The sequence below is a fragment of the Nicotiana tomentosiformis genome, chromosome 7 (genome assembly GCF_000390325.3).
Source record: "Nicotiana tomentosiformis chromosome 7, ASM39032v3, whole genome shotgun sequence".
NCBI classification, from domain to species: Eukaryota; Viridiplantae; Streptophyta; class Magnoliopsida; order Solanales; family Solanaceae; genus Nicotiana; species Nicotiana tomentosiformis.
In genome coordinates this window covers 42,748,000-42,760,390 of record NC_090818.1, presented here as the reverse complement: position 1 = coordinate 42,760,390, position 12,391 = coordinate 42,748,000, and the positions used below count along the sequence as shown (strand labels likewise).

Here is a 12,391-nt window from a genome sequence, read left to right as displayed (position 1 = left end):
CAACAAAGTCAAACTACAGTTAAACTTATGAATTCTTTAAACCATTAGATTTCTAGTTTTCAACAAATTGCGTTAATTTAAGTTAGGGATTTCCGAATACGATTTCGGGCATACACCCGAGTCCCAAATTACGATACAGACCCACTGGGACCGTCAATATTTGTATTTGCAGCCCACTAATTTAAATTCACACAGAAAAATCTTACTTTAGGAATACAAATATAAACTAACAAAAATAATTTCATACTTGAGGCTCGATTCAAAAACTTATAGTTAAAGATAAAAAAAAATAATAACAATTCCATCACAATCTTTAATGGTGCTGAAAAATATTCCAACCGCTTGATTAGCGGCTTGATTCACTTTTGTCGAAGAGACGTAGCAATTGGCCCATGGCCCTACAGCTTCGGTCTTTGGGAGTAGTAGAAAATACTTAGAAATTTTCTGTACATGTGTCAGTGAAACGTACGAAGTAGCAAAGAAGTTGGAGCCCCAGAAACTACACGGAACCCCTATTTATGCTCTCTCCTCCTGTCCTCCAGCTCATTTCTTTTCTAACCTTTCCCTTTTTAATTCGACTTAAATTATATACTTAGTAAAGTAGTATATAAAGTAATAAGTATATAATATTATTTACACTATCAATATATTTTACTTTATTATAATAAATAGTTTTAATATTTATTGGAAAGTTTTGCCTACAATCAAAGAGCTTGTTTGTATAAGTACAATCAATACATAAAATTTAAACTCTTTTTTATTTGGTACTCACTTCCCACAATTTTGTTTGTTTTTTTTTGGTTATCTTCTGGAGTACTTGCCCATTTTTATTTCTTTAACATTTCCTAAAAGGCATCCCTTCAGTCAACATTTGCTATTTTAAGTTCAGAAAACCCATAAAGACTGGACCTTTCTGTTCTCAGTGAAAGAGTAGCTGTTTATGTGTATGTTCTCATTAGTTTCAGGAATCATTTTATTACCTCATTATTATTAAGTGGGTCTTAGCTCTAGACATCAAATCAAATCTATTATAGTGTTGCATTTGGCACATCTGTTAGGTTACTGGCACAAATCAACAACACCCTTTTTCTTGCTGGACTTTATAATTTTTGCAAATTGAACACATCTTTTTTGAAAGTTTCAGTCTCTATTGGAAAAAGTTCAGAGTTTCTCCTCTACTTAGTAGGTAATGTGAAAAGATTTAAGTAGAGGACAATGCAAGAAAGTTTTGATTTTTATGTCAGGAGTACTTCCCAATCATGTGGATTGCAAGAAAGTTGTAATTTTTATGTAATTGGTGGTAGAGTTTGATTCAATTGTGGGATAGATCAATTTGAAAAAAAATTTCACTGGGAATGGAAGAAGGTAACAAAGAACTTCGGTCATTGGCCTTGACACCAACATGGTCTGTTGCTTCTGTATTGACTATATTTGTTGCTGTTTCACTCCTTGTCGAGCGATCCATCCACCGCTTATCTAATGTAAGCACAATTGCTCCTTTGATTTCTACCCTTCTTCACTTTAGTAGTTTTGTTAGTTTTATTGGAACATTGCTCTAGGACTAATTTTATGTTTGATTTTTAGGTTAGTACTATTCTCAGGCTTATTGAAGAGGTGGGGGGATGTTATAAGAATAAGAGGTTCTCTCTGTGACCAGTAGGAAGGGTCTAAGTATTCATCAGTAGTTCTTGGTCATATACAAATTTGCTTTTGATTGCTGAAGCTGCTTAAACATTGACTACACATTGAGGAACTTATCCTAGATTTTATGGTCTTGGATAGTTGCTCATATTTAACAAGCCCCATTTTAAATTCCAAGTGGAAAGAGAAATATAGGGAACAAATGCGCAACTTCTTTCTTTTCAAGATCATAATATTTGTTGAAACAATTTTGTTGTATTTGGTTGATTATGTTTCTTGTAGCACGGATGATTATGTCTTTAAAAACTAACTACTTAACTTTTATTACTTTCTCATGTCAGTGGTTGCAGAAAACCAATAGAAAGCCATTGTTTGCAGCTGTCGAGAAAATGAAAGAAGGTACTCTGTGTTGAAAAAAGTTGGAAAAGTCTCTTTGAAATTTGGAGTCCTCTCATTCCATCCCCCAAAGCATTGTTTTTCGTGTCATAACCGTTTTCAATGTTTGGCATACAGAGTTGATGCTTCTTGGATTCATTTCTCTCCTACTCACGGCAACTTCCAGCATCATATCTAGTACTTGCATACCGTCAAAGTTTTACAATAATGTATTTGCTCCATGTACAAAGTCTGAAGTTGATGAAGAAATGGAGAATAAAGATTTGAAGGAGCGTAAACTTTTGATGGCTTTTACTCTTCAGAGGAGAGTATTAAATACCTTCAATCAAAACACCTGCGGAGAGGTAAATTTGATTTTCCATGTGGCATATTAGACCATTATTTCAATATCTTGTTCGATTCTATTTCTGTTTCCATAATATGGATCTGCAACTGGCATCCTCAGAAATATGTACCTACAACTGATTATCTTACAAAAAGGAAATAACTCTAAGTTTTCTAAAATTGTTTCTGAAGTAGTAGTGTCAATAATCTGAGTCTAACATCTTGTCAGAATCATGAACCATTTGTATCATATGAAGGCCTAGAGCAGCTGCACCGCTTCATCTTCGTCATGGCCATTACTCATATATCTTACAGCTGCTTGACAATGCTGCTGGCGATTGTTAAGGTAGTATTATCTATTTTACTTGAACCTTGCTAAACAAATGCACATTGTGTTGATGAAATCTTTGAAGTCCAGTTTTTTTTTTTTTTGTATATGTTAATCTAATTGTCCATGCTTTTCCGAGTGGCTAGTTTGATTGGACGTAAAAGTAATTTGTGATGTATTGATCTGGCTTGAAAAGTCTACAGTCATATAAAAAAAAACTACAATCATATATGATGGTAATACAATACATCCTCACTTATTTCCCCTTCACTTAGTACCTTGTGGACCGAAGATTTCTGCTTGAGTTCCTGATATTCTTAGGGATTGCTTGGTTAAACGGTTAGGAAAGATATACTCTGCATAAAATAATAAAATATTTTGTTAGAGGGATTAGGAAAAATAATCCCTGCATAACTAATGTAGCGCTTAGTTGGTCGTATAAGAAAAAGTAATCCCTGCATTACTAATACAGCTTTTGATTTCCTGTATTAAAGCATAATACTCACATTAAGTTATGTTGGAATATATGTAATAAAATGCAGGAGAGAATTTGAAATAAGAATGTGCATTATCAATACTGAGATATAATGTACTTATTCTATGTCTTAAGTCTGGGTCCTTTTGCTAATATTGGTTATGAGGAAATATGTCCATTCAAAAGTTGCACTGGTCTACAAATATGTAACAATATCTGTTTGAACATTGTCCTCATTTGTCAACAAGATTTGCTGCTCTTATTTCGACATTTAAGCATATCATCTCTAGCAGTTTCATTCACTCTGCAGCCCAGCTCGTCTTTGATTTTACATTAGGTGAACATCCGATTGTCTATATTGAAATTGGTGAATGTCATGCCATATTGGCAATAATCCAGAGTTTCATTTCTTTATCACTTCCTAATTGTGTTAGCTACTAGCCACTTCCTTGCAGAAGTAGCCATTTATCTGTGAAATACCTCTTTTTGATCTTTATCCTCATTATTATCACTGCTCTCTTCTTGTTTTCTTCTGTGTTTCCTCTTCACATGTTCTTCATTGCTAGCTGACTGATAACTGAAAATTTGGCCAGATCCACAGTTGGAGGAAATGGGAAGATCAAGCTCAAATGGACAGACATGATGTGCTAACCGGTAAGCTATACTTGCATATGATTTGTCAAAATGTAATCTTGTTCTCTAGCTTCTACCATTTGTGGTTTCCTTGTAATCATCGTGGATAAAAGCTGCTTATTTTTTGGGGTAAGGAAAATCTGCTGATTTTAAATTCTTATTTTAACAAGAGATGCAATTTTAAATGTGTTCAGAACTAGAAAGCAAAAGCCTTTGTATAGTTTATCTAAAAGGAATTATAAGGCCTTTGTACTAGAAAGAAAGTCAGCTGTGTCAAGAACCATGCATGTGTTATGATGGAGATGGAGCAAGGCAAATTAGCAGTTTAATGTATGACCCTTTGTACTGTAAGTATAATTTGGATTCTGATAACTGGAATAGTTCTGGCTAATTCAGGGCTAGACATTGCTCTACATGATACTTATTATGTGGTTGTACATTTCCATTATGTACTTTCTATGGGAGCCGTTTTTGCTTTATTTGCATGATTTCACTATTGGGTAGGTAAAATCTTTGGTCGGACATACCCTGAAACTTTAGGTCAAATCCATTTTTGGATCACTTTTTTCGGGGAATCTTCAGAGACTCTACTCACTCTTGAGAATGTACATGCATAAGCTGATGTCTAAAGTGAGTATTTGGAAACAACCCGAAAGTTAAAGAAAGCTGATGGCTTTCCCTCGACTTGGTGAAGTTCTCCTTATTCTAATTTAAGATCAACTAAAGAAGAGTATCAAGGGTTCATCTTTCATGTAACTGTAGAAAGGTGAACTGGTTCTCTCACTGTCTTTTTTATAAACCCTTGTATTCAGTAGGACTAGATCCAAGTTTAAAGATACATCTTCATATCGTCATAAGAATTGAAGCAAGCTGGAGAAAGGCCATTACAGATTTGATTAGACCAAAGCAGAGAACCAGTGTTATTAAAGTTGGAAAATCATACTGAGGTTTGGGTTAATCTACCGACTGCTAGTGTCCAAGATCAGTGCCTTCCAGTTAATAGTAGATGTGGTAACATGCTCTATTCTTGAGAGTTCTTCACAGGACAAGGTATGTGTCTAAATTGGACACTGCTTGGACTTGCAGATCAAGTAAGATCGGATAGAGCCATAGAGAATTGATTATTATCTCATATTTTTCTCCTTCACTTTGCTTCTGTGCTTCTGTTTATCTGTATTTATACTTCAGTACCTGCTTGGTATTCATTGAAGAGATCAGCGATTTATTCTTCTAGAAATATGTCTTAAAACCTCAATTTGTGCCCCTTTGAATGGCTTAATGGGGAGAAATCCATCATGCTCTCTATCTTTGATAAAACTGAAAAAAGCTAGTAAAATAAACTGAATTTTTTTCCACTGCAGAAATTTCTAGAGCCAAGACATTCCGAAGGCAGTCGACTTTTGTCAGAGTTCACACATCAAGTCCTCTTGCCAGGAATCATTTCCTTGTTTGGGTGGTTAGTTCTCTTCTTACATATTTCATACTAGCCCTCACATAATTTCATTCTCCAAAATAAATAAATAAAAGCATTTCCTCTTTAATAGTTAAGCTTTTGGATGAGGTGGTTCACACAATTATGTGGTATACTACTCTGGATTTGAATCTAACCAGTAACCACCACTTATTTTCAAAGTATCCCACGTGCTTGGCTCAAGAAAAAGGGGAAAAAGTTGCAGACTTTAAAATGTAAATAAAGAAAAAGGGGCCACGTTGCCGACCTAAAGTAAATAAGTAGGTGTATTCCTCTCCAACAACTTACGTTTTCTAGACGAGGCATTTCACACAATTCAACAAATTTGATTAACGATGGATTTAATTAATCAATATCTATATCATTTCTCTCGTGAAACAAAATAACAACGGATTTTAGTTAATTGATTTTTTTTTTAAAATAGGTACAAATACAAGCCTTAAACTTTTCAAAACTATAGTATTTCGTTTTGAGGATTTTGTTATTATCTTTTTTACTACAATTTTTTTACATTTTATTTTTGGATATTAGGTTTTCTAGTTAAGGTATTAAATTGAAAGTTAAGTCCGAAAGAGGGCATGTACAAATCTAACCAAAGGAGCTCGTTAAGTGCGAAAGAGGAGTTTGAGTGCTTAGATTACTGTAAAAACATATAAGGGCTTGCATGATACTATGGACTTGAGGGCTTGTATTATCATTTTCCCTTTAAATTGTGATTTCCAATCTTCTAATTGTCTATTTATTAGCATTTTCTTGATTAAAGGTTTTTTGGCTGTGAGTTTGTATTATCATTTTCCCTTTAAATTGTGATTTCCAATCTTCAAATTGTCTATTTATTAGCATTTTCATGAATAAAGTTTTTTTGGCTGTGATTTCCCTCTCTATGGGTACTTCTCTTGACAAGCACTACTATGTTTACTTAAATAAATTTTCTTTTAAAACACATTTGTGTATCTAACTGATAAATGCTTTTTGAGACATTTCATTCTTCATTTTACTTTCTGCTCTCAATCAATAATATTTCAGTTGCAATCAATGGTTAACAAGAGGCGCAATGATGACAATACCAATCTTGCAACACAATATACATCCAATAATGTCCACCAATATTTGTTGCAATGTATCTAAAGTTACTTGTATTGACTTACTCTCTTTCTTTTTCTTTTTCTTTTTAAGATTGACATATAACCCTTGTATATTTCTATCAAATTTTGCAGACCTGTTTCTTTCGGCAGTTTGGCCGCTCAGTTGTTCGTGCCGATTACCTTACTCTACGCAAGGGTTTTATCACGGTATGGATCCAAGACAACTTGTAAAACCATGTAGTGAAAAAAGTTAGTGAGACATGATGTTGCAGGCGTGCATTTGTCTGCATGCAAGAGGGAAGAGGAGAGAGAACTTGAAACATTTTCAAGCAAGAACCACTTCCCTTTAATAACCGGGAAAAAAAGAACTAATCACTTGCAAAAGATGAAGTAAAATATTCTAATGCTTTTGAAGGCAGTCTTGCAAAGTAACTTAAAATTCAAAAAGTAGTTAGGATGTGGAATTTCTTAGTCTAGGTTTGAGGAAATTACCAGGTCAAAAAAGGACTCAGTCTGATGATTAGAAGAAGCAGTCATAGCACAGTGTAATGAGCAGGAAATTTCAAATAGATGATAAACAACAACAACAATATGAATCCTCATTTCTTTCGTTAGGCTCAACTCTTATCGTCATCATGCCAAAATAAATTATGAGTAGTAGTGAACACACACACACACACACACACACACACTATATATATATATATATATATATATATATATATATATAATGGTAATAATAATAATACAATTGATGCACACTATCAAGAATGGAACACTTCCTTTCATAGCTAGACATGAAACTTACCCTGTGCTCGTTTATCCAAAAGATTAGAATGCTATATAACAAGTCCGGTTCATTACGGGCTCTATTTTAGGGATCTTTTCTGAGTTATCTTCATGTTTGTATCACTGATTTTCTTTTCCATCACAAGAGTGTCTCTTGATAAGATAGAGATTTCTGTTATAGATTACTAGTTACGACCTTTCTCCTCTTATTCATGGCAGAATCACAACCTTACATCAAACTATGATTTTCACAGCTATATGATTCGCTCAATGGAAGAAGAATTTCAAAGAATAGTTGGTGTAAGGTAAGCATATAAAGTACTCCTTTCGCATTTTTCATACCTCTTCTTGACTAGGCAGAGAGTTAAAAAGTTGTTTAAAGAGAAGTGGTCCCAAATGTGGAGAGAAGTTGATTTTGATTAGTTCTAAGATTTGATGAAAAAGTGGATCTCATATAATACAACAATCTTTCTTTCTTTCCATCATTAGTTTCTTGATTTAAACTTTTTGTCATAACTTTTTTGCTGTATATTTGTAGTGGCCCTCTCTGGGGATTTGTGGTGGGTTTTATGCTGTTCAACGTGAAAGGTACTGCGTCCTCCATTCCTTGGTTTTTGGTCATTAGATAAGCTTGCATTTTCTGCTTCCCAACAATTGTTGTAAATGAATGACCAATTGAACTTCAACATGCAGGATCAAATCTGTATTTCTGGATAGCGTTAATTCCTATCATTGTAAGTGCTTCCACTGAAATTCTATTGTGCGATTCTTAATATATGCATGAATATGTTTGTGTATATAAAAGTAAAACAATGCCTATTTCCTTTTTCTCTTATTCCTTCTGGAGTAGTCGTCTTTCTTAATTTAGGACTTATAGTGGGTTACAAGCATATCGGTTGCACGGTTTCTTTTTCAGGAGATACACTTGGATTAAGCCCTTCAGCCACGTAATGTTTTATTTCCCCCAATGAGAGATATTGAAAGATTAACTGGGATAGAAGAGGACTATAGTTGAGTTAACATACATATATGTGATAGAACATATGCTTGCTTTAGCTAGAGGGTGAAAATAATTTGCAGTACTGTAGCCCAAACATTAAAATCTCCTCCTTGGGATAGTTAGATATTTATCTCTTCCCTTACATTCTGAATTATTTGTATATTAACTTATGGACGTGATAATATGATAGAGATAGTCGTTTACTTGTGCGTCTGTGCAGCTTGTCCTACTCGTGGGTACAAAACTGCAGCATGTAATCGCAACCTTGGCATTGGAGAGTGCCGGATTTACTGGCTCATTCTCAAGGGCAAAGTTAAAACCACGAGATGAACTTTTCTGGTTCAAGAAACCAGAATTACTTTTGTCCTTGATTCATTTTGTCCTTTTTCAGGTTTGTTTTATTTTCATACTTCAATTGTTAATTGTTTTGACTATCTACTAACATAGTTTAATGACTATATATTCTAACTTGTTTTTGCATGCTTATTTTTGCAGAATGCATTTGAGCTAGCTTCATTTTTTTGGTTCTGGGTATTCACTGTTCCCTTTCTTGTAGCTTAATTTTTCTATAACTTAGAACTTTCATTTAATACCTGGTCAAAGCATTTCCCTTTTAACTGTATTAACATTCTTGATCTTTAGCATTTGACATTGTCAAATTTTCTGCAAATACTAATACTTGTTTCTTTTTAATTCAAATCCTTTCTTAGAGTTGAATGAAACGACGTTTTCTCCCTGAAATAATTTCTTAACATTGAGGGCTTTTTTCCCTTCACCTGTGGATCTCGCTAATACAATCTCCTATAGTTTTACTAATAGAAGCGTGCGCACAGTACTGGAACACTGGGGTGAACACCCGTTCTTTTTCCATTTTTGTTGTCATTTGCTCAACAAAAAAACGCAATTTTTTTTATTTTTGTAAGTCAAAAATATTCTTTTTCTTCTGTATATAACCCTTAGATTATCAAAATCTTGTCTGAGTGTTCTTCTGAAAAATTGTAAATATCCTTGCTTCAAGTTAGTAATGCAGTATTTCCAAATTTCATTTGACTCTTGTCACCAGGAACCAATAGACACCTTGTGTTTTCTGTCATTGATAATTTCTCTCTCAGTGCACCCTCAGTGTTTTGGGATCCTATAAGCTGATTTTTCACAAAATATTCTCTATCCTGTGAGCTTGAATAATATGTTCTACCACATGCATATGTTGTTTCTATGTGTAGTAGACACTAATATTCTGAATGTCTGAGTTTCGACAATGTTACATTTTTATTCCAGTGGCAATTTGGGTATAACTCATGCTTCATAAAGAATCACACACTTGTGTATCTACGACTAATTATGGGGTATGTGTAATTACAAACTGTATTTTCATCTCTTATTTAAGGTTTTACATTGTTACCAATGTATATCTGTTTAGCGCAATTGTTTGAGCCTGTGCTGTTGTCACCCAGGTTTGCTGGACAATTCCTTTGCAGTTATAGCACCTTGCCACTCTATGCTCTGGTTACACAGGTATATGTCATGACGGATATAACCTAAATTAAGAAGTCAGAATTAAGTATGATATTCTCTTTAACTTTCCATTTTGCAAAATATTACCTCTCTGACCTTCTACAATATTCTCATAACCTTCTTAAGGTTTATGGACTACATGGTTAAATCCCTTCCAGAATAATTAAACTTGGTTAGAAGACAAAACTGCTCTGGAGTGGACTTGTTCTTCCCTCGTCTTTCTTCCTCTCTTCCTTTTTTTTAAAATTTTAATTTTCGATTCTAGTTCTTTTTTCTTCTTCCACATGACAAACGAACTATAGATTGGGAGACAGCAGAGACTGGAGTAGGTGAGGAAAAAAGGGGGGTGATGGCACGGGGGAAAGGGAAGGGGCTTTACTTTTTTCTATTCTCTTTAGGTATATGTTAAATCATGAAAGGTTATTTTCTGTCTAAAATGCGGTACTTCAAAGTGGCGATGGATGTTATGAGATCAAGGTAATCGTCCTCATAAAATCTTCTTGATCATCCTAAAAGGTGGTAGAAGTGAACAATTGTAAACATTAAGCTTTATAAACTACTGCACAACCTGGTTCACTTTCCTAATTACATCCATGATTTAAGTCTGATCCTTAGCTCATTTTGCTTCCAAAAGAACTTGAAGATAAACCAACATAATGATTGTGACGGCCAACAGTCTGAGTTATTAAGCTGCGCCTGAAGTTCATTTTTTCCTGTATCTTTATATGGGTAATTCATGGCTGAAGAAAGGAACAAGTCCATTATTTGTGGTCTTGTTTAGGAAGTTGAATGGCACTGAAGTCAAAAGTAAAAAAATATTCATAACACAAGGATGATGAGTTTAATTCTTGTGTTTCTAGTTACTTGTATTCTGAACAAGTCTCTAGGTCATGTATACATCAGACATTCCAAATTGTAGATGTACTGCTCTTATGCTGTGACCTGTGAAGTAAATTCTTTATAAACAATTCTTCTTTTCTTTATAAAAAAGTAAATTCTTTTCTATCTTCACTAAATATTGTGATGTCTACATGTAGTTCATCATGTTAGTCTTCTACCAATGGAAGGTGCTTGAAAAGTAAATTCTGTTTTATAATACTTGTCTGCATTGCTAATTTCTGGCCATTTAGCATATGATCTAATGCAATTCACCTTGCTAATAACTCTGCACGTTGCACATCCTCATTGAACTTCCGAATAATTTTCATGGACTAATAAATGAGCTTGTAGTTGTTCATATTTTCACTAGCCAAGAGCAAAGCTTTGAGCATGCTATACTGTCTCCTTTGCAGATGGGTACAAACTATAAGGCTGCATTGATTCCACAGCGAATAAGAGAAACGATCCATGGATGGGGAAAGGCAGCAAGAAGGAAAAGGAGGATGCGCATGTACCCAGATGATTCAACTGTGCGCACTGATACAAGCACAGTGATTTCACTCGAGGAATACGATAACCAGTTGGTTGATAGCCCTCGAACAGTCCATGGTGCAGATACTGAAATTGAGCTACAGCCGCCATCAATTGTCACGGATGATCATCATTCAGTAACAATTAACGAAACTTCAAGTCGTGTTGGTACTCCTCTCCTTCGGCCCTGTGCCTCTATTTCTTCTGCAGCTTCCCCAAGATTTCCACATGAAGTATTAGCAAGATCATCTTCAATGCCTGCTAGAGGAGATTTGGGTAAAGATTAACCGCCACAGCAAAGTTGAACATGACATGGAGTTGGTGTTAATACTTTTGCAGGCTGTTTAACTTGGCATATAACAATATACTTGGAAAATGCTTACATGTGAATGTGTATCAAAGAAAATCTGCAGATAGTAAAGAATAGTTTTTATAGTTACAAAAATATTTTCTCTCAAACGCTTTATATAACCGCTGTTTCTCTATCTAGTTTCCCTTGTACAATCAGTTAGACGTATGAGATGGCTAGGTAAGATGGAGCACCTTAAAGCTTGCATTGCTTATTTTTTCCCTTAAATAGTTAACGGTTCAACTTATATACCATTAGTTTAAAGAATTTTTACATTATCCGTGTATTTTAACCTGTTGCAGTAGGTAATTTACCTTATTTTTATGGTTACGAATTTCATTTTTTTTGGATGATTACATACTACTTTGACGATCTGACATAGTAAAACTCTTTTTATACTGTCACTATATAAAATAGAAGTTAAACAAGTCACAAACTCGAGATACTATGGTTCAATTGGACTTGCAAGCTTGTATTTCACAATCGATGTATTTGTCAATCCTGTATGATTTCCAATAGTCATAACATTCATAGAGACTACAAAGTAGAAGAACCAGTACATACTGTATTATTAAGGATGCTTAGAGACAAGCATCTTTATTAACGAAGGTGCCATTATTAGTAAAGGCTAAAGCCTTGGCCTATGTAGGTGTCAGCTTAACTGGTCCAAATTAGTCATGTTTCTCAAAATTGGGTGACACTTGTTCCTCCCTGTTTCCATTTTCTTGATCACCACCATCTTGCTTTTCCTTGTCAGTCTGCTTTGCATTCCCAACAATACAGCCAAAACCTGGTGGCTGACATCCATAAGGGCAAGGATATTGGATTGGTGGAGTTGGGCAATTGCATACTCCACCAGGAACACCAATTCCAGGGGTGTGAATCCACCCCGGAGTTCCTGGTTGGTTACAATTTCCACTTCCACAAGAGCCACCGTAGCCTCCGCCTCCTCCACCAGGAACACCAATTCCAGGG

The 12,391-nt window shown here is 34.8% G+C and overlaps 1 protein-coding gene across 1 annotated transcript; it reads left to right on the top strand.

Moving 5' to 3' along the window:
* The first annotated feature begins 714 nt into the window (after window positions 1-714).
* LOC104107443 (MLO-like protein 11) lies at window positions 715-11,702 on the top strand. Its single transcript, XM_009616259.4, has 15 exons — window positions 715-1,481; window positions 1,983-2,040; window positions 2,155-2,381; window positions 2,591-2,707; window positions 3,758-3,818; window positions 5,159-5,253; window positions 6,486-6,560; window positions 7,362-7,447; window positions 7,681-7,730; window positions 7,836-7,876; window positions 8,363-8,533; window positions 8,638-8,673; window positions 9,421-9,488; window positions 9,597-9,657; window positions 10,950-11,702. The coding sequence occupies exons 1-15, from the start codon at window positions 1,356-1,358 to the stop codon at window positions 11,352-11,354; spliced, it is 1,677 nt and encodes a 558-aa protein (XP_009614554.1). The 5' UTR covers window positions 715-1,355; the 3' UTR covers window positions 11,355-11,702.
* Window positions 11,703-12,391: the final 689 nt, after the last annotated feature.